We start from the raw sequence: 23,064 nt of genomic DNA, 5'->3' as shown, positions 1-23,064 counted from the left end.
TTGCAGTGTTGAATATTCAATGATGATGGAGCTGAAGAACACCCTCTCCCCCCCCCCCCACCCCCAGTTGGGACAATTTTTATAATGTTAATACCACTCTAGACTGTCCTCTTATGTAGTGCTTCAAAGCACTGGTACTGACAGTATGGACAGTTCCTAACCTTTAATCTAATATAAAGGTACTCATACTGCTCATACTGTCAGTGAATTGAAAGTACAGTACATTTAAAACATTGACCCAGCTGAGAGCACTTAATTATCAATATTTTGTCATTTGTTCGATTAACAAAGCTGTTAATACATTGGGATGCGTTTAAGAATGTTGTTTACACTACATTTGGTAAGTCGGGTAAACAATTGCCATAATCCGAGTTTGATAGAATACCTTTTGTGGGTAACCAGGAAGTATGTACTATACAGTCGTGAAACTGACAGTGATTTCGATATTTCATGCATCACACTGAATATTCATGACAGTTGGGTATCTTATTAAATATTCATGGCAAGTTGATTAGAATGCTTAGTGAGTAGTTCAAATATGAAACCCCTTTGGGAGTCATTTCATCTCACTGGGGTTAGCCCAAGTTTTAGTCTTTTCATTTCATCGTTTGTCGTGTTAACAAGTTTGAAACTCTTGTGCTGTCTTCTTGGCTAACATTTTGTGTATTTATTAGTTTAAAATTTTTCATGTTTTGCTGTTTTTGGTGAAAAAAACTTGGCTTGTGACTAAGCTACTGCCGTTTGAGGTAAACAAGTTGTCAAAACTCAATCTTTGAGGAAACATCAATAGTTTGAAGATGACTGGAACGAGATATTGAATTGCTTCTTAAGTCAAAGAAAGAAGGAAAGCAAAAAAGCCCAATAATTGTGTCAAGGTTGCTGATTTTTTTTGTAATATTCTTAATACTTATTATTATTATTATTGTGAGATTAATATCCAGTGTTTATATTTTTTCTGCCCTTCACTTTCTGTAGTTATATATTGTATTATGGCTATCAGCTTTTCCAAGTAGAATGAAGTGGACATTACAACTAAACTCATTTCGTTACAAAGTGCATTAGTCTTCAAGCAGCTGGTTGGCTTTGCAAGTAATGTATCCTTGCTAGACGATTATCTGTAGGAGGAGGGTTGGGGAGGGGGGGGGGGGGGAATGTGAATATTAAAAGAGCAAAGACATTTCCTGGCCAGGAAGGGGATTCATATACGAGTGACTTCAGGATTATTTAGGCTCGAATCCGTCCCGACCAAAATAGTTGTTTACCTTGCTTGTTCAAAATTGGTGTATCACATGTCATATTAAACAGGTTTCCTTGTTGATTCACTTACAAAATTTGTGGTCAGTTTGCAGAATAAAAAGTTCTTCTATAGATTCTTAAAACCTTGACAGAGTGTGTCACTTTTCAAATCAAAGGTTAACATATAGTCATAGAACTTTCATATCATACATACTGTACATCAGAAAGCCTTATTTGCATATATACATTGGGACAGGAATTATTATTGATTTTATCAATTGATCTCACATAAAACAGGGGATTCTCACACCACAGGAAACCTGGAAAATTGAAAATCAACTTCCAGGCTTTGAAACATCATGGAAAATGAAATGAATTTGCTTAAATTGTTTGTGAATTCCACTTTTTTTTTACTTGTGAACATTTTCCCCCAACAGAAGTATGGACATCTAGGAAAATGATAATGGAATTTCTTAATTTATTTCATGGAAAAGTCATCTTCACAAAAGTGTGGGAACTGTGATAAATGCACCATCTGATGGGCACTGAGGGAGCACAAAATTGGCACAAGATGGGCACAAGTTTTGAGCAATATTTACTTAAGCAATACTTTAGAGTAAACTCTAGTTTCTTCATTAAACAGAAGACAGGATTATGTTATCTTAGTGGCCTGTATGTAGGGTCATGTAATTTCAGTGGAATACAGCATTGTGTCATCTAAGGAATGTGATTAAACCAGTTGATTTATGTCTTTTGAATTAATTTGCAGTCAAGTGTCAAATTTTAAGACATGTCCTGCCTTTGTGGATTGAATGTTTGTTAACTCGTAAACCAAAGTGAAGCTTCCATGTTAGATGTATTATTTTCCATTTCTTTGATATGAAAAAAGAAAAACTATGAGATAAAATCTTCATAAAACTTTTGGTTCACTCTTAAATCAAAAGCCTATTATTTGCTGTTTGTCTCCCATTTTTGGTTGAATATCTCTAATCCCCTTCTGCCAATATATTTTATTTTGCTGTCAAATCTTACAAAGTTTTGCTTGAACCTTTTACCCCAAAGCAGTCAATCCAAAGGCCCAGCCTCTGCTGATAGTAGGTATGTTGACATTTGACCTTTTAGTCTGGCTTCAGTCACTTTAATCATTTCTCCATTTCTCTTGCTTTCCATTTCTTTCTGGCTTGCTTACCTTACCTTCTCCTCGGCCTTCGAAGTAATCGCTTTCCTATACTTCACCTTGTAACCGCATCATTTCACCGCAAAAGTCTTCTTTATGGCATATTACATATTCTTTTGTTTTTCGCTATTCCCCCCCCCCCCTTTTCTCTGCCTTTCACAAACTCTTTGGTTGAAGGTTGATTTGGTCTCCCAGAGTTTGCTAACGCCCTGTAGATTAACATCTTGAAGGAATGGGTAGGTATAGGAAGAGTCATGTACTGCATACACACAAATACTGAATACTAAACAACAAGACAAAACAAGGGGAAAAATCTAGCAGGAAAAGACGTTAACATGAGAGGGACAACAGGAATCCGAAAGGCATTGTGCATTCACAGCTTGAACATGATGTTAAACTTTTGTACAGAACTCGGGACAAGTTGGTGGAAAAGATTATCATATTATAAACCAGAAGTATTCAACCATGGACTGTATTAATTTAAAACCCATGAATGAATAATTTGAATAGTACAGTTTGTGACATTGAACCAGTTTTAAGGAAACCGATATTTTACTCTCCTGGTTTGTACCACTCTGTTTATTTGGTAATCATTATATTACACCTCCGTCGAGATGGAACTCAAATATGGGAAATGTTTGTCGGTCTTTCCAATTTCTGATAACAAATCATTTTCCTAATATAAAGGACATTTTAATATCTCCCTGCTGTTTTGTCTGCAAGAGACCATCCCCTAAGCTTTGTGATTTGTTGTGTGCGTTCTTTGAGATGACCTCCAGTTTGCTTTCGATTGAAACTATCCGATAGGTGGCGCCACATGCATTCACATGATTTCATCCGATAATGAAGAATGAAGGATGATTTAGGAATTACATTTGCATGACATGTATTCTCTCCCTCTTCTGCTGTGTGCGTTCGCCAGTCTACACAGTAAATTTTGTGCATATTTGAATACATGAGTGGGAGTGGTTCACGCACCTACTAAGCTTTCAGTTATTATTATTATTATTATGTGCCTGCCGCTTTCATTGCTCTGCAGAGAACCCAAAGGTTGCAAGGAGATGTTTGACCGTTGGTTCTATCATATAGAAAATAGACATGTATAATAATAATAATATGTGCTATTTATAAAGTGCTTTCCAATAAAATCTCAAAGCACTGTACAGAAATAAATATCTAAAATATATCAAACAATAAAAAAAATTGCACCAGGTAACTAAAAATAGCAATACAAAGAATAGAAAGGAATAATTAAAACATAAGAGCAAATATTTACATTACATTACGAGTATAAAGTGTTCATATTAAACATTTAAAAATATGTGTTTACAAATCCCTTTTAAAGTGATTAAGATTAGTTAAAGAAATGGATATTTCCTGGAAGACTGTTCCAAATCATGGGGGCAGCTGCTGTGAAAGATCTCTCTCCGTAGAAGTTGGAATATGTATGGCAATATAATTCAAGAGTTCTGTACTAGGAGCAGGTCTGCATGCAGTCATGCAGAGTTTTACAGCCTACATCACAGGTCTGCCCATTGTGGATGGTCTTGATAGAATGTTATCACGGTTGCCATGGTTTGACATGCTCCAGGATATTTTGTTTTGATTCCATGGGTAGTTCAGGATATTGTGAAAGAGAGACTACTGCCGAATGGATGATGTTGATGTTTCTCCAGTGGTGCATTCAGTGATATAAGGAGGTTTTTTTTGGGGGGGGGGGGGAGGGTGGGGAGGGCTGGTTAACATTGTGAAAGGCCTGACACAAAGGCTAGTGGGATGGCAAGTATAAGCAAAAAAACCTGATGAGAAGTAGGCTTTTGAATGCGATTTGTGAATTACTGTTGGCTTCCTGTTAACAGCAATAACTGTTGGTTTTATTTCATTTAGCAACAATTACTGCTGGCTTTCTCACAACGACAACGATTACAGATGACTTCCACCTAACGATAACAGTAGCTGTTGGGTGTCCTTAAAACTTACTGTTGCCTTCCTCTAACAACAACAGCAATTACTGTTGTCAATTGTTGCATTTCTCGTAAAAACTGCGATTTACCGTTGGCTTCCTGATAACAGCAACAATATCTGTTAGCTTCTACCTAAGAATAACAGTTGCTGATTGGTGTTGTCCTTAGAATTTTCCGTTATCTTCCTCATAAACAATAATAAATACTAATGGCTTCCTCCTAACAACAAGAATTACTGTTAGTTATTATTTATGTTCCTAACAACAACAAGTAATGTTGGCTTTACACACATGTGTAAACATTTTCAGTTACAACACCTATTAGATCTATTAGAAGGACATGGTCAAAGCATGTCATAGAAAACAAATTTGGATCTTGGTCTTGCTGTGTTAGGTGTGAATTCCCTGTGTTTGTGAATTAATAACACTGATTCTCCCCCCCCCCCCCCCTCACCACCCATCCCATCCCTAATTCTAAAACAGTTTAAAAATTGCTTACAATAAATTCTACAAAAGATAAAAATTGCTTACAGTTTGTTAGTGAAGATCAATGAGGCCAAGCCAATGACATTGTTTGATACAAACTTGGTATAAAGTCCAGTCTAATTTTTGCAAATGGTATTCTGTGCTGAAGGTGATACTGGCTTCCAAATTCAGAGCAGTTCATTGAAGTTATAAATCTATATTTTGTGGTTAAAGAGAATCAAATATGGAAATGTATTTTTGTGAGCAACAACCCTCAATCATTTGATCAAGTGATATTTTTCTGGAAGTGAGGGTAGAAAAACAGTGCACATAGACTGAACGAATAATATCTCCATTGCATCAGACGCGACAGATCATCTGTGTCGAAATCTGTCTCGGTGGTATTACCGAACGTTTATGGTGTGAGATATGATATCAGTTATCTCTCAAAGCCAACAGCGCTCACAGGCTTGCTCAAGTTCAGGAATGGTTTACTCAAATAACGACCTTCTTGCTCTGAGATTTGGATGGAAAAAGTGCACGTAATGAACAGGGGGAAAATTCACTGATTAGGAAGCATTTTTTTGGACAACCTACGATTAAAGAAGGAAATTAATCATAGCCTTTAATGTGACTTATTTTTTCATTTATTTTTTTATTTGTTATTATTGTCATCTTTAATGAGGGTAGTCCTGCTCAGTGCAGAAGCACTGCTTTTCAGAGGAGCCCTCAAAATCTGTAACATGGTCCAAGGGGTTAAGGGTTAAGTGAAAGGAGATGTGGTTTAGTGAGGTGACCCTGATGGTATTATGAGGTCTGTTTAAGGATATAAGCATATGAAGTATTTTTTGTGTGTTTATGGAAATGCACTTATGATAGGATATATCCTTGCAATTGAGTTTGAGATAGTAAGGTGAACCACATGTATCAGACAAGCATATTGCCTACCCTCATTTGCATATTCCCTATTCTCATTTGCATATTCATTACCCTTTTGGAATTGCTTTGGACTTGATTGAATGAGAGGTAATTAACCAAAATAAGTCAAGCATGTATACGATATAGTGTAGTGTAGCATGACATTGTGTAATATATTAATAGTGTTGCACTGTGGTATAGCATAATTGTGAAAACAACAGCTGTTGCTGTTTGGTGGCTAGGTTTAAGCAATATTGAGAATATATTTCCAAAATCAGCTTTCGCACAACACTAGATATGTTAACAGCCAATGCAGATTGTTTTGGACTTTGGAGATACTGAAATATGACAAAACAAGTGGCAGACTGGTAGGCCTATGAAGGAGAGTTTTATTGGCCCAAAGCTGGTTTTCTAGTCGCCGAACCTACACATCTCTCCTACAGTGCATACATATTGGTCATTCTTTGTTATTTTAATTGCTTCATTACTTTGGATGACCAAATTTTGCTGTTGGGACAGCCAAAAGTTAGACCTGGCTGATGGAGAATAATGGGTTAATCAACGGTCTAGCGTGCGATACTCACAGGATTAATGCACGATCGGGGGATAATGCAAGCGATGCACAAGGACGGAGCGTAGCGGAGCCCGAGTGCATCCAGCGATAGCATTAACACCCGGAGTGCATTAATCATGTGAGTAACGCACGCTAGACCGTTCATTAACCCCGTTCATTCATACACTACCATTTGTGTGGGGAAAAATCATAAAACAAAACATTTTTGGTTACATATAACCAAAGATTTATTAAAGTGATGCCCCGTAATTTTACTGTGCGTTACTCACAGGATTAACCACGGTCAGCTGACCTGAATGGACCAATAGGATTTAGGAATCTTTACTAAGTATGAATGAACCATGCTTTAAAATTTATCTCGGAATTTGGTCACTGTGTAGGACAAATATGGTCATTTCATTTCTAATTTGATCACCACTTATTCTTTGTATTCCGATAGTCAATCTATTTTGCAATATTAAACTGATAGCATCACTGAGTGTTAAGTAATATCTATAATACAGTACAGCTACTGTACCATATGTACACTTAAATGTTATCGACTTTATGAATGAATGTTAGTGCACTGGAATGGAGGTTCGGTATATAGGACAATAATTCGAAGACATCTCAAAATATCACAAAAATTCTTGGCAAATTTTTTAATAGCTAAGAAAATATACAATTTTTGAAACACTAAATTATGTTTTGGTTTACATCATGTATTATCTATGTTTTCATCTATCACACGATTAACATGCTACATTGTGCCCACTGTGCAGACTACAGTATTCTATATGTGACCAGATGGCCCCCTATTTTGGGGGACAGTCCCCACATTCTGTGTACTGGATTCAGAGGGTCCCCATTAATATCCTTGGATTTGTATTCAGTCCCGGGGAATACCCTGCATATGTCAATAGGCTCTGAATAATTTCAATATTTTACCTGTTTTGGCCTTCGGTTAATAGAACAGCTTGAATGTAAGCTGTGATTCTTTTACAACCATAAAAGTATGGGCAACCCAGATCATTCATTAATTTCATAGCGTGTAATTCACAACCATCATCCTTGAACCATGAAACAAAGAGATGCCCTAAAAAAGCCACCCATCTCTTTAAAAAATGCAGTTCAGGTAACTAATATTACAGGTGACTATCATATCCTAGAATGCGCTAATATACATCTTGAATGAATACCATCTATCTACATTTACACATTTTGTACGTGCATTTTAAGATGAAAGAGAAGATCTGAGGTTCTAGAGAGGGTCTACCATAGACAAGGTTTGATATTCTCCCATGGAAGTGTAGTACTTCCATATTTATTGCATCCTCGTATGCCAGCGGTTATTTTGGATTTGTATGTTTACACCGAACTGCACATTCCCACATAACACCCAGAGTAGTATGAATGATGTACCAATGTGTTGTATTGATAGCAAAGATTCAGTTTGTAGCAGAAGCTTTCATCTTGAGGCAGATTTTCCCAGTTGATTGTCTTCACCTGTACCACACACCAATCTGTTTTATTAAATATCAAGTTTTGGTGTCTTGATAAATACCAATGGTAGCAGCTTTCCTTGCATCCAGAGTAGAGCCCCTTTGATTGGTCTATTTTGTATACCCCAGCGACCAATCACTTCTCTGCCTAGTGGCTATAAGACCATGTCTGGTATCCATTCCCTTCCACGGGACTCTTGGTACTAGGTTTCCTTGCATCCAGAGTAGAGCCCCTTTGATTGGTCTATTCTGTATACCCCTCCGACCAATCACTTTTCTTCCTTGTGGCTATAAATACATGTCATATAAATACATGTACATACAGTTTTGCAGGACTAGTGATTCACATTGAACGTCCACAGACACAGTCAGGATGCAAGGAGACTGGTGCAGAGAGTGGATCAGTTTATAGTTGGGTTTTTGAAGCCAGGCTTTATCTCTTTGCCTCTCCTTAAACAGTACCCTTAAGATCCCATTAGCATGAAGAGACTGTCTGTGAGGAAGACATTCATCACAAATTGAAATAGATTGAAAATGAAAGTTACTCAGAAGTAGAAACTGTAGGGAGGGGGTGGGGGCAAGTGGGGACCTAACAGACCTGTGTCAGACACAATACTGTTTGTTTTGACAGTTTGGTTGCCTTATTTTGTTTTTCATTTCTTGGAGGTGGATGGGTAGAGAAGGGGATGATGGATGGGGTGGTGGGCTGTGTGTCAAGGTAGATAAGTTATTAGGATTGGTTGCCTTTGTAAAAGTAAGATATGTGTTCTTTAAGAGCATTCTTTTAAAAGGACACAAACTGTACAATTGGTACACAAAAGAATGGAAGATTATGTTCCTTCAGGACTTTTCCTAAGCAGTCTGCTTCTCTAAGTTTTCCATGGATTTCTCAATTTTGCAGCAAATGAACTCCCTCAGATACTTTAAAATGATAACATGAAGACAATGGCAAACTATAATCTAAATATAAAAATCAAAAGGCCTGTCTTCTGCATCTTTAACAAAAGATTTTTTCCTCTCTCTCGCTCATCTCCTTAAGGGCATTATGCAGCTGATAACATGAAGACAATGGCAAACTTTAATCTAAAATATCAATATAAATATAACATCAATAGGCCTGTCTTCTACATAGTAAACAAAAGATCCTTTTTTTCTCTCTCATCTCTATATAATAACATTATGCAGCTGATAACATGAAGCCAAGTGTCTTTGTCTTTTCATCATTGTTCTATGTATGCATGCGTCGATATATTACTTGTGAAGAATACGGAACAGAGCTGCCAAGATTTGGCCTCTGCCGCCCTCGTACTTCTGCGTTTCTAACTCATGTCTGCGCCCCTTACCATGAACAGAGAATTAATCAATATTTTCTCCTGTCCGATAGAAGTATTTTCCAACGAATCCATTTTCGTCAAAATTTGAGGTTTCTACCCCAGCTTTTCTTCATGGCTGTGCTATGAATACTTATTTAATATGACTCAATCTGTGAAAAATTATGCAATAAAGTTGCTTTGTCAGAGCTCAGGGTAATGGCTTTTCATAGATTTTTAGAAAAGGAAAAAAGCTTTGCAGGTGGCCATAACTCTCCTTAAACAACAGAAACGCTTCTGCAAATATGATCAAATATGATCAATATTTTTAATAATTTGGTCTGCAAATAAAGCTTGTACTCGAGCACACTAATGCTTCTGCCTTCATTGATATGCTTAATATGAAATGAAATTGAAAAATGTATGTTTTTGCTGTGCTAAAAAGTTTGAGTTGAAAAGCTTTTGATGATTTGCTAAACCATAAATGAAAGGTATGAATATTAAAATGTTCTCTCTGTTGTTAATATAGAAGAAATTGTATTGATATTTGCAGGTTGTACAATGCTTAAAGAATTAAAGTAGTGAAAGGTTTCAACTAAGGTTTCAACACAAAGACATTTAATGAGTCGATATTGCTTTGTTAATTACAAGCAAATTGCTCACTTTTTGTTCTCATCAGTTTTGTCAATGCCATTGTAAAGCTTTGTGACAATTGGATCTGAAGTCTAAATTTAACGGATTATTTTCTTTGTTTTGTCTGATTTTGTTTTTTAAAAGGTGGTTTTATTTCTTAATGAAAAGTTACTCATTATGATGAGATTTGATGTTGTCATAGTAATAGTCTGGACTTCTTTTGGCTATTCCATTTCTCAGATGTGAGTTTTTGGTTCCTTGCTTTTTGCAAAGCAAGGAACCTATGCATTCAACTTGGCGTGTGTGTGTGTGTGTGTGTGTATGTGTGTGTGTGTGTGTATGTGACGCTTGGCTTGTGTACACGATATCTCAATAAGGAAATGATGTATCATGATCAAACTTGTTGGGTGGATAGCCCATAGTGAGAGGAAGATCCCTATTGTTTTTGGTGCTCGCAAAGGTCACCAAAGGTCAGTTAGATGCCAAAAACCAATATATTAAAAACAGCAATAACTCCCATTAACAGGGTCCGACATGGTTGATATTTTGGGAGTAGTTGTGAATGGGGTAAGGGATCATTTCCAAACATAACGGTAATGTGATCGAAGGTCAACAAAGGTCAATTAATGATAAAAAACTAGTATTTATGCGATAACTTGAGAACGAAATGTCCGTTAGGGTTGGGAGTTGCTTTAATGTTATCCAATTGTCGATCCGCATCTGGGTGACCCTTGACCTCAATTTGACCTCTGGTGACCTTTACGTGTTTTGGGGGATTTTTACAGTTTTGATGCTATTTTCAGATGTCAAAGGTACCTTCTGATCATAAATGTCAATAGGTTGACCCCGTGTGACCTTTATGTGCGAAGTTATATCGGGTCAAAGTTTTTCGGTCGGAGTTAGGATGGTTGTACAGACTTGTCGTTTTGTTTTTTGGAATCAGGAGATTAAACTACATCTGAAACCAAGGTCAAAAGGTCAAAGGTCACATTAGAAAAAATGTGCTTATTTTGGGAGGAAACGAGCAAAAAAGAAAATGTTTGGTTTTGATGCTAGATTTGGATATCAAAGGTACCTTCCGATCAAAAATGTCAATTGGTTGACACCCGTGTGACCTTCGTGTGCGAAGTTATATGAGGTCAAAGTCAATTTTCAGACATTTAATGCAACAACTCCCAGTTCCAAGGTGTGACATGGTTGATATTTTGGACAAGTTGCAAATGGTATAGGGGAATATTTTCAAACTTAACGGTCATGTGATCCGAGGTCACCAAAGGTCAATTAATGTTAAAAAACTAGTATTTTGGGGGTAGAAAATGGGCAAAGAAAAAAATGTTTAAATTTGTATAGTTTGATGCTCTATTTAGGTCTCATCAATCAAAAATGTCAATAAGTTGACCCAAGGTGACCTTTGTATGTTAAGTTATATGAGGTCAAAGTTAATTTTCAGACATTTAGTGTAATAACTCCCAGTGCCAAGGTGTTACACAGTTGATATTTTGAGACAAGTTGCAAATGGTATAGGGGAATATTTAACGGTCATGTGATGCGAGGTCACCAAAGGTCAATTAATGATAAAAAACTAGTATTTTTGCGATAACTTGAGAACAAATTGTCCTTTAGGGTTGGGAGTTGCTTCAATGTAATCCAATTGTCGACCCGCATCTGGGTGACCCTTGACCTCAATTTGACCTCTGGTGACCTTTTCGTGTTTTGTGGATTTTTACAGTTTCGATGCTATTTTCAGATGTTAAAGGTACCTTCTGATCATAAATGTCAATTGGTTGACCCCCGTGTGACCTTCGTGTGCGAAGTTATATGAGGTCAAAGTTAATTTTCACACATTTTATGCAATAACTCCCAGTTCCAAGGTGTGACAAGGTTGATTTTTTTGTAGTAGTTGCAAATGGTATAGGGAAATATTTTCAAACTTAACGGTCATGTGATCCGAGGTCACCAAAGGTCAATTAATGATAAAAAACTAGTATTTTTGCGATAACTTGAGAACAAATTGTTCGTTAGGGTTGGGAGTTGCTTCAATGTAATCCAATTGTCGACCCGCATCTGGGTGACCCTTGACCTCAATTTGACCTCTGGTGACCTTTTCGTGTTTTGTGGATTTTTACAGTTTCGATGCTATTTTCAGATGTTAAAGGTACCTTCTGATCATAAATGTCAATAGGTTGACCCCCGTGTGACCTTCGTGTGCGAAGTTATATGAGGTCAAAGTTAATTTTCACACATTTAATGCAATAACTCCCAGTTCCAAGGTGTGACAAGGTTGATATTTTTGGACAAGTTGCAAATGGTATAGGGGAATATTTTCAAACTTAACGGTCATGTGATCCAACGTCACCAAAGGTCAGCTAATGTTAAAAAAGTAGTATTTTGGGGGGGAGAAAATGGGCAAAGAAAAAATGTTTGAATTTTTACAGTCATGCTCTATTTAGGTCTCACCGATCAAAAATGTCAATTGGTTGACCTCCGGGTGACCTTTGTGTGTGAAGTTATGTATACAAGTTCGAAGTTAATTTTTAGACATTTAATGCAATTAAATCTCAATGCCAAGGTGTGACATGATTGATATTTTGGGACAAGTTGTGAATGGGGTGGTGGAACATTTTGAAACTTAAAGGTCATGTCATCTGAGGTCACCAATGTTATCATATCTGTTGACACGCTTGTAGGTCTCATATATTTCTTACATTTTCGATGCCATATTTAGATCTCAAAAGTGCCTTTTGAACAAAAATCCGATCACATTTTGTGATCACAAAAGTGTTGGCTATAGTGTTGGTTACTTTATGGGAACATGTAGGACCACAATTACTAGGACTATTTGAGCCCAATCTTGCTTGATAATATTATGTGTATTGTCATATACCCCAAGCAAGGAACCACAGTGCCCTTGGGCTCTTGTTGTATAGAAGTTTTTAGTAAAAAAGTCTGCTGTTTCATTGCAGACTTTGAATTCTGCATGTTATTTAAAAAAGAAGCAGTAAGAAGTCTGTTTATATGGTATTCTTACAAACACGTTGTGCAACGTAAATAAAAATGAACGATCTTAAATTTTGATGATCGGCAAGATTGAAGGTTTTAGCTTAGTACAGAATCTTATTTAACAGTAACATTTTCTTTTTCTTTTAATGTGAAGTGTTAAAATATCCCACCAAAAGCTTAGCTGCAAGAAACTTAAATTTAAAGAAAATCTCTCTGTGATGTTTATTCCTTTGTCAATTTATTTTAAATTTTAATAATTATTAAAATTATCTCCTTTTGTCCTATTTGTCTACTGTAGATCAACCTACCCTCATTAGTTGATAGTATCCCCAATTACTCATGTAGAATATTTGAACTTTTGGATTGTACACTCTAAATTAAATATTTTATCCTTCACCCCTCCCCCTCTACTCCCTACCCCCCACTCCCCCCCAATCACATAATCTTCAACAGCAAAATATAAAATGAACTAATATGAGTAAGTTTCTGTGACTGTTGTTCTTACTTTCATTGACTGATTTCTTGCCAGGGACAGTCCTCAACAGAAGTATCCATTTACCTTGAAGGTTGTCCAGAAAGATGGTCTTAACTGTGCCCTTTGTCCTTGGTATAGGTAAGATTAGAACTACCGTAATATCACTTTCCATTATTGATTCCACAGTAGTGAACTCTCTAGTCTGCTAAGAAAATTGCATCTTTCTTCATCTACAGTTGATGAATACAACTACTGTGAAAACAACTTTCAGGAAAAATTGTTTGACTACTGGAAAAAGAATAGTTTTGGGTGTTCAGTAATTGATATCCCACTCTCCTCCCTCCACCCTCCCAACTTTCCTGAAGTCTTCGTCGCAGTGGTTTTGCAAGAAAAGAAATCTATATGTAAAGGATAATGCTAGTTATTTTTAAAGGTCTTTCGTAGTTAGGAAGAGACATATTGCAAAAGAGAGGCCAAGGATTGTTAATTCACACCTGGGTTGGTATGCATCATGAGCCAATATTTTTGGATGTTTTGTAAAATGTTGAGTTAATGCCAAAACAATTTGTGTGGGGTGGGGGTTCGGAAGTAAGGGTAGGGGGAGTTGGCAGTGAGTTTGTAACCTTCTTTATTTGATATCTGACATAAAAACTGAGAAATAAGTTTAAATAAGTTTCCTGCAAGAAGAAATACTTCAATTTCAGTGATTTGTTTTTTTATAAGGTTTTGCCGAGGGTGTGACATTCCATGTATAGATGAACCATTAGGTACAGGAGTGGCTTTCATTGCTATTGAATGGGATCCTACAGCATTACATCTGAGGTACCAGGCCTCACAAGAAAGGGTTAGTAATATAACTAACTAATGTTAATCTTATGTAGTATTACATCTGAGGTACCAGGCCTCACAAGAAAGGGTTAGTAATATAACTAAATGTGAATCTTTTGGGTCACAGGAAAGTGTTAGTAATATAACTAACTAATGGTAATCTCATGTAATATTACATCTGAGGTACCAGTTAATAATTCAGTTAAATAATTTGAATGATAAGTAGTTTAAAGGATAGAGTAAATTAACTAATTAATGTGAATCTTAGAAGGACTTTGGCAATATTATCTGATATAGTTCTCCCAACAAAGGGTTGCCCAATGCATTTGATAGGTGCAACTACAAAGTAACAGTTGCAGTTGATGGGTGGGGGGGGGGGGAGAAAAGATATGATTTCACATTTAAATTGTGAGAGTCCAGCGATATGAGTCAGACTAAACAAGGGTTCCACGGGATCAAGAGTAGGTTTGTAAGAAGCTACAATGCTAAATATTAATGATAATTCATAAAAACGTTGACTATTAACTTTTCGCTCCGCATCTGCAGGCTTTCGTGGAACATGAGAGCGTGGAAAAGAGTCGTCGGATGCAAACGGAACCCATAGATCTCGACGACTGTCTCAGGGCTTTCACTAAAGAAGAAGAATTGGGCGAAGATGAAAAGTACTACTGTTCAAAGTGTAAAGAGCACAGGCTGGCGGCCAAGAAACTGGATATTTGGAGACTGCCCCCTATATTGGTAAGACTTCGTCTCCGGTAGCTCTCTTCAAACGAAAAACTTCTCTGTCAATGTCGAAGCTACGGTAGAAACCTGGCAATATTGGGTGTTGATATGGATGATGTTTGACGTTAGATCTTATAGTAAAATCCCATATAATTCCATCAGGATCAACTTCATCAGCTGGACAAGTCATGTTTTTTATTTTGAAATAATAAAGGCAATTTTTTGCAACTTCTGAACAATTCTGACTAGCTTCTTACCATATTTGTTTTTGTTCAATGCAAGAAAGTTTCTCGGGTGAAGAGTGTAATATCATTGTGTAAGTTTTGGTTGTAATAACATCTTGTTCAGTGCTGCCAGGTTATTATACAGACCTGCAGACAGCTAGACAACCCTTTATACTCTTCACTTCTTTATACATTCCAGACTGATTTTGCTTCGGCGTTGATGCCTTCCCTTCGTTGCACACTCTCGCAGAGGTTTTCGAAAATGCATTCTGTTTTATTATTATTCACAGATTATTCACTTGAAGCGGTTTCAGTATGTGAATGGCAGGTGGGTTAAATCGCGGAAGATTGTGAAATGCCCAGAGGAAAAATTCAGCTTGTCAAACTTTATCGCTCCTAGAGCTAAGGAAAGGACTTCAGAGGCTCCCCTTGAGAACGGGGAGCTGGAAGAATTAGCGACGGCCAGAAGTGACACCAACCAAGTTCTGTCTGTGAATTCGATCGATGTTAACAGTGTGCAAAAGGATAAAAATGATGAGGAGGCAATAGGAGCAGAGGGAGTCAACAAGAGCACAGGCTCTCTCCAGAGTTCGGACATTGATCCGAGAGAAAAGTACATTTTACGGGATGGGGAGGATGGAGAGGCGGAGGACCTCCGAGGAAGCGAGAAAGATTCCAACTCATGCGAATCGGACGGCGCCAGAGATGGACTGGTGAACGGAGGACTGGAAACGGAGGACTCCTCCGATGGGGAGTCGGTATCAAAGAGGAGACTCAGATCGGTTCCTTCTCTCTCAGAGCCGGTGGATGCTAGCGCCTCGCATCCCCTCATCTCGAAGGATGAAGAGGAAGCAGACGGGAAAAGCGGTGACCAGTACAAGATGTATGCAGTTGTTGTGAGTATCACAGGACCCCTCCCCCACCCCCTCCGCACACCTCATGATTTTCTTTATTTGTGGTTATTCTATTTAGAGGATGTATGAGGTTATTTTCATAAAGAGTCTCGAACTGAATGATGTTACAAGAAGTGAATGTAATTAATATATTCATACCAACGATACTCTATAACGGATAAACTCTCATCCACATGTCTCGTGTGTGTTATGTGCCTTGATCGTTGGTTCACTGGCCTGTAAATACAGCCGGATCCTATCTCCATTGTTGACTTTGTTATCGGCAACATTATGGTGCGTTGCCTTATCAACAGAAGAACATCATTCTGTTTCTGGATTACCCAAACCAGATATTGGTTTTTCCCTGTCAGAAACAAGTTGATAATATTGTTTATTCTGTTTTATTTTAGTAATTTGTCTGCTTTTCTTTATTTACTATTATTTCTTTGATTTTAAGTACTTTGTTTTGTTTCGGCGGAACACGCTCATGTCTGGTTTCATTAATTCTCTTTGCAGTGTCACACTGGCATTCTAGGCGGTGGCCACTACGTCAGTTACGCTGTGAATCCCAATAAGAGGTGGTACAGTTATAATGACAGCTCGGTCAAGGTGCGTGTACACAGACACATGGATGGAAGAATGAGCATATGTGGTGGGGTGGGAATGGGCTCAGTAGTGAACAGGGAAGGGGAGAGGTAGGGAAATTTTATATGAAGTAATGGGATTTTTTGGGAAATGACCCAAGAATGATAAAATATTAGTACTTGACTTCAGTCGCTGATGTAATCACAGCAGACCACATTTAGAAAAATGTATCGCTAAGGTAAAGTTATCCGAGGCGGTTTTGCCCTTTTCAATAAAAAATTTGGAAGTGCAGTTAGTATTTGTTTGTTTTCAAGGTGCAGGCCCCAAATTGTAAACCTCTAAAAAAAAATTATATTTATTTTATGATGATTTTAATTTTTTTTTCTCCTTTCAGGAAGTCAAAAATAACATTGATCTAGACCATGCCTACATGCTCTTCTACGAGAGAGACGATCTGGACTACACAAGGTTCATCCCGAATCACAAAGGAGCGGCACCAGAGCTTCCACCCATCGACGACGAAATAGAAGACAACTTCCGGAAGCTCTGTGTCATACAATGACTGATTGGGCGAGGCAAACTGGGGTCTTGGGTCGGTTCTGTTCTCTATTGGGCGCTGGTTTCGTTCAACGGTATCCGCGACACCACCAAGAATGAAATCTACTCCGCAGACGAACAAGAGTAAAATAAATATTTTTTTTCATTCTATAAAGACTTTCGATCAATCCCTCAAAACTCATCTTTCGAGAGTTTTCGCAAATTTTTCGGTCTTATAGTACGCTCACGAGCATATTGCAGAGCTAGAAATGCCTCACTTTCCCACTCTTTTATTCCGACCTGTAAAAAAAAGAGATCTAAATCCGGATTCATCAGCCTTAGTTTATACACGGAGATGGTAGTTCTAGTGGTAGCCGAGTAGCAGGAAATACTTTATCGGGTATGGTATCCCAAAGTGTTATGCAAATATGGGCAAGTTGCTAAGTGCAAAGATGTATATCAGTGTTTGTAGACCGCAACCACAAATATGAGACGAAGATCGTAACTTTCAAAATCTGCTACAAAAACTCAGAACGCTAAAATTATTCCCCCGAGTGGTCTCCGAGTCCATGACTCCCAAACATGAAAGCACTCACATTTTTGATGATCACCTGAAGAACCAAAGTTCTCAGATATGCCTTTTGTGTCCTGATTTCCCAATGTGCCATGTTGGGCTGTTACCTACAAAGATAACGTCCTTGTTACGCCATAAACCTGGTGTCTTGTTTAATTTGATAGACATAGGGCAACCACCTGTTGCTAGTTACATCAAACTATGACTAAATACATTCTTTGTATTTGATGATATTAAACACCACAAAAGAGAATGCAATGAGCAAACCTGCCCCACCCCCCAAAAATAAAAAAAAATTGATATGGTCTCTTCACTCCCATGTGACTTTGATCTGCATTCCATAATGCAGATTTCAGCCGACATTGAATTTGTTCTCAAGGGTGCGGCCGAGTGTTTGGGAGAGTGAATGCACTGTAGTTTGTCTTGGCCTTTGACCACAATTAGCCGCTTTCAAATTTTAACAACTGCTTCCTAAGAATTGCTTTATCAGAAGTTGCAACCGTCGGCTATTGATACATTTAATATATCGATATGGTTTTTTCTAAGAAAACAGGAATATCTGTTGATGACAACATTGCAAGAACAGTTCGCTTTAGCATAATCTTCTATCAGGGATACGCAGGGCATTCGGTCTTTCGTGATTAGATGTATCGAAACAATTCTGTTCTTACAAAAACAAAGAAATGACTCCTCCAAGATTGTGCAAAGAAAATCTAAAATCAAAAAATCAATATCAATTGAACTAAAAGTGTTTTAATACTTCATGGTGCAGATATTACCTCAAAAGGAATTCCTCATCTGATTGGTTATGGTAAAACAGTCATCTTTGACAATTTAACATTTTGTTTGGTCAAATTAGCAAACAATTTTGCACGAATTTCTGAATGTCTTTCAAGGAGCTGTGTGTAGCAGTTGGTTCTTATATTTTCCTTCTCTTTCACATTGCTTTTTGCTCTTTCAAACTTTCTCGCTTGCTACTTTTGCTCTTCGTTCCCCCAAAACCAAAGTTTGCCTCGCCGTACTTCCAGCCCAATTTTTTTAAAGTGCCCACAGAATAGTTAGGCTATAATTCCAAGGGCATCGGGCCAAAAGTTAAAGTTGCTTCCAAGTATTCAAAAGGTAAACAGGTTTTTTAAACACCTTTTTTGTGTCTTTTTGATGATGATATTAAGAGAAATCGACCAGTTTTTATGACTTTGCATTATATAAGCATTTGCTTCAATACATATCCTATTTTGTGTTGTATTCAAACATTTTTATTGTTTTACTATCAATCGAAAAGGAAAAAAAAGGAAATGCCGTATTTGTCTTTAAAAGTCTGTTATTTACGGTTTTGGTTTCTTGCCGTAGGCTTGAATATTTTTTTTTCATTTATGACGATTTTATTGTTACAGAAACCATAATAAACCATAAAGACATCAAATGGAATTTTGGTGTGTGGGAAGGGGGAGGGGGGAGGGGGGGGTTTGGAGTAGGTGATAGATGGGGTTTAAGGCATTTTCTGCGAACACTTAAAATTGTAGTTACTGGTTTCACATTACATTAAGTTTTATGTAATGTTATATATTTTGTTACTCAGAAACAGCATAATTCAGACATTCTTGAGTACCCAGTTTAAAAACCTGTATGTCGTAGAAAGTCACAATCTTTAGACAAGTTATCCATACAGATCCTTTATCTCCTCTTTAGCTTTTTTTTTCTCGGTGATCGATTTCAAATATTGTCTGAGCAGCTCTTTATTATCCTTAGGAATTGAAAAAAATATCTTTCTGTTTATTCAGTCAAAACATATTTTGTAAGGTGTTTATGTTTTAAGTTCAGAATGCAAAAAAAACAAGTGTTGTATGGTGGATGAGTAAGTTTGAGTAAGTAGTCTGAAGAAAAAGGAAAGAAACTTGGTGGGGATGGAATGGGAAACAGAGGGACCGGAAGAGGGTAAAGAATGGGACAGAGGGACAGGAAGAGGGTAAAGGATGGGAAACAGAGGGACAGGACGAGGGTAAAGGGAATGGTTTGGCTTGTAATGAATTTTAAGTCTCAACAGGGTCTATAAATAGGTGTGTGCTGAAGAACTGCTAAAGCAGTTGAGTTGATTCACTGATATGATATGACATTATTTTAGATGTTTGTTCATTATACAGTCGTGGCAGTGGGTCTAGTGCCGATGGGAGTGTGGTTCTAACAGCCTCGTGTTCATTTGGTTCATTCGCCCTCAGGATTCATTTTTATCAGTACAAAAGAATTGGGCGTTGTGCATTTTCTTTTATATTCGTGTTTACTAGTTATTACAGTGTATTATGGCTTGCTCCTCTGGGCTTGAAATGCAATCATCTCAAAACTGGAATGAAAAGGGGAAAAAAAGAAGAAAAAGAAGTTATGCCTTGTTTAGAGGAGATTTACTTGTTGAAAAAGATTATCATCTCTGTTAATATTTAATACTTCTTAGAATAAGAGGAGCAGTTTCTATTATTGTTAGAATTAATAGAAAAGGGGGGGGGGGAAGTGTCTTTTTGTGTCTGTCCTTGAAGAAACTTGAAGAAAGTTTTATTTTTATTTTTTTATTATATTGTAAGAGGAAAAGGCAGAATACTAAATTTAGGATTTGCTCTATGATAAAGGGGGACCGTGAGTTGTTTAAAATGTCCTGTATATGTGAATACGTTATTCTGGTCCCTACAGGTACATTTCAGGGTACTATTTCAGGTTACACTGTTGAACCTTCTTTGGTTTTTGTTTCAAGGGTAATTCCCCCCGAAAAAACTTTCAGAGATGAACAGTTTCAATTTCAGTACAGACAATATTTAGCATGTTGTTATTGTAATGTTTTCACTAAGGACACTAATGGAGCAGTGTATACAGATTTAATGCTGCATTTAGGAGTGGTGGGGTGCGGGATGTAGTTTTGATCCCTGATGTATCATTTCTTCAACTGAATCAAATTATCTAAACTAAAAGTCAGTGATTCACACTCAAAACACTGTGTAGTGGAGTGTTGGGGTCTCATCAGAATCTTATTCAATCTAAAGTTGTTGGTTTTTTTTTTTTTGAATCTTTAGCTTAATACCGCAGATGAAAATTCATCGACTCTCTGTGTGAATCACTCTTTATTATCGTCTTTCTATTTTACACCCAGAATTTTTTTAGAAAACAGAAGCCTTTTCAATGTTTTGGAGCCGGGAATGTGTTTTTTTTTCTTAAGGATTTCCATTTTGTATTTCTTAAATTCTTTCCCAAGAGCCAGTTTACTAATAATAAATGCAAGGTCAATTTTAAATTTGAGTGATTATGGTTTTATCTGTTAATGAAAAGTGTGATTTGGGTAGGTAGTTAACGGTTACATGAAATGTGAAACACTCTTTTTGTGAATACCTCTTTATTAATGTCTTTCTATTTTACACCCAGAAAAACGTTAGGAAACAAAATCCTTACCAAGGTTTTGTAGCTGGGAATGTTTTCTTCTTAAGGATTTCCATCTTGTATTTCTTAAAACCTTTCCTAAGAGCCAGTTTACTAATAAAAAAAACAACAAAGGTAAATATTCAATTTTATAATCACGGTTTCATCTGTTAATGAAAAGTGTGTTTTGGAATGGTAGTAACGGCTGCATAAAATGTAAATTGTTTCTGTTTTTCATGTTTATTCAAGTTTCAAATTGTGAAATGAAAACCAATGTCAATATATACAGTAAAAAGGGTATATGTTGTAAAGATAGTTATATGAATAAAACATGGTGGCCCTGAAAAATTTGATTATGAAGAGATGAATATAGTTGAAATGATTTTAAAAATGGACTGTACCTTCCTTACATCTTTTTGAAACCCTTTTTTTTTTTCTTTTTCTTTTTTTCAATTATCGTCAAGCTGTGTCAAATTTCTGGAAATGCTGCAAAGTAGCAAAGCTGGATGAAATATGTCACTTTAATATGTACTATATTTCTTGATTTATTTTAAATTCTTGAAGTAAATATTTACCCAGTAGCCTTAAGCTTAGAACAGGTCCTCTCTGCCAGGAGTCGCATTGTTCGATTCTGAATCATTTCTCTTAAAAATTTTGCAAAATTCCAACAAAATTCTGTTCATCACGGTTAATATCAATTTGTCGGTGTTATAGTGTTGTGAACATGTTTGGGAAGGAAAGTAGACTACTTGTCTATTGAAAGACACCCTACCCTTTCTGACATAAAGTGGTGTCGCCATGGGGGCATTTGCTCCTCCCTAAATGTTTGCCCCCCTCCCCCCCAAATAAAATTACCATGTACAAAAAGGGGAAAGCTACACATCCCTTTGAATTCTACTAACTATAACATACATATGTTAATTCTGCTGATTTCAAACTGCTAAATGTTCTGGACTTAATGTACACTAAACAGTTTTGGGGGTGGGGGGGGGTTGAGGCCCCCTTGACCGCAACATCAACATGGTTCCAGGCGCCACGCTTGCACCTATGTGCCAGCTTGCATGATTCACATTCTGTGTTCCCCCATGGTTGGTCTCATATTTTGTTCTCTCCCACCCCCCCCCACCCCCTCCTCCACTTCCAAATGTCTTGTGGTGCCATTGCTGACATTATATACAGAAGTTTGGCTGTTTGCCTAGTAAGGAAATGATGCAGCTAAAGGGAGATGCATTTATCTGCTTGTCAGATGTTTTAGAATTTCCTGTAATCAGATGGACAAAATGTGTAAGAATATAATATTCACAGGGCTTCGGACACTGTGTGGAGGAGCTTTATCCCTAATAATATTATTTTTATCATTGTTTTCATATTCAAAAAAGTTTAGAGCTTGGTAGGAGGGGAGGCAGGGTAGGGGTGATGGGATGTTTTATCATACATTTGTGAGGTAATGTTGAAATGGTTATCTGTCACAAATGTATATTCATTTGCAAAAAACAAAAATGGAAATGCTTAAATTTGAGATTTTTGGTCAAAGAATTTTTTTTTTTGGAACAATGGTTGTAATATGTACAGTTAAATTTTCATAACTGCTTTGTCCGATGGAGATATGAAAGATGAACAGATGGAGGAGCACTGTTTATCTTCTTGTATTTTGTAGTTGAACTGTAATTATTGTGAAGAATGAAAGTCAAACCACTTTTCGTTTTTTCAAGTTCGAGTTTAAGAATTGTTCTGTACATTGATCAGAGAGCATGTATAGTACACAGTTGATTTATATTAAAAAAAATTAATAACAAAAAAAAAAGGAAGAAGAATCATTGAATATATGCTACGAAAAAATGAATACCTTCTGTTTGTTTGTTGGTTATTTGATTTATTTATATTTTACTAAATTCTTAATCTTTATTTTGGCCCCCCCCCCTCCCTACCCACTCTCCCATCCAGAAGACATGATATTCTGGCCGGTCGTTTCCATCATGAACAGGGCAACATTACTGGATCCTTTTTTTTTGAGGGGGGGGGTCATCAGTTTCATTCATTTGTTTTAGAAATCACACATTAATGAGTAGCAA

The 23,064-nt window shown here is 37.0% G+C and overlaps 1 protein-coding gene across 6 annotated transcripts in view; it reads left to right on the top strand.

Moving 5' to 3' along the window:
• LOC139981568 (ubiquitin carboxyl-terminal hydrolase 32-like) overlaps positions 1-22,835 on the top strand; it is a 93,821-nt gene extending 70,986 nt beyond the window's left edge. The window contains exons 24-30 of one of the 6 annotated variants that reach the window (XM_071994044.1): positions 2,302-2,334; positions 13,293-13,370; positions 13,956-14,076; positions 14,607-14,798; positions 15,298-15,903; positions 16,417-16,509; positions 16,880-22,835. In XM_071994044.1, coding sequence (XP_071850145.1) covers positions 2,302-2,334; positions 13,293-13,370; positions 13,956-14,076; positions 14,607-14,798; positions 15,298-15,903; positions 16,417-16,509; positions 16,880-17,047 — 1,291 coding nt within the window. In that variant the 3' untranslated portion in view covers positions 17,048-22,835. Of the gene's footprint in view, positions 1-2,298; positions 2,335-13,286; positions 13,371-13,955; positions 14,077-14,606; positions 14,799-15,297; positions 15,904-16,416; positions 16,510-16,879 lie in introns of all 6 variants that reach the window. The other 5 variants (XM_071994042.1, XM_071994043.1, XM_071994041.1 and 2 more) reach the window with 5 other exon arrangements.
• The last annotated feature ends 229 nt before the right edge of the window (positions 22,836-23,064 follow it).

The sequence above is a fragment of the Apostichopus japonicus genome, chromosome 15 (assembly GCF_037975245.1).
Source record: "Apostichopus japonicus isolate 1M-3 chromosome 15, ASM3797524v1, whole genome shotgun sequence".
In the NCBI taxonomy this organism is placed as follows: Eukaryota; Metazoa; Echinodermata; class Holothuroidea; order Aspidochirotida; family Stichopodidae; genus Apostichopus; species Apostichopus japonicus.
This window is presented reverse-complemented; position numbering and strand designations above follow the sequence as displayed.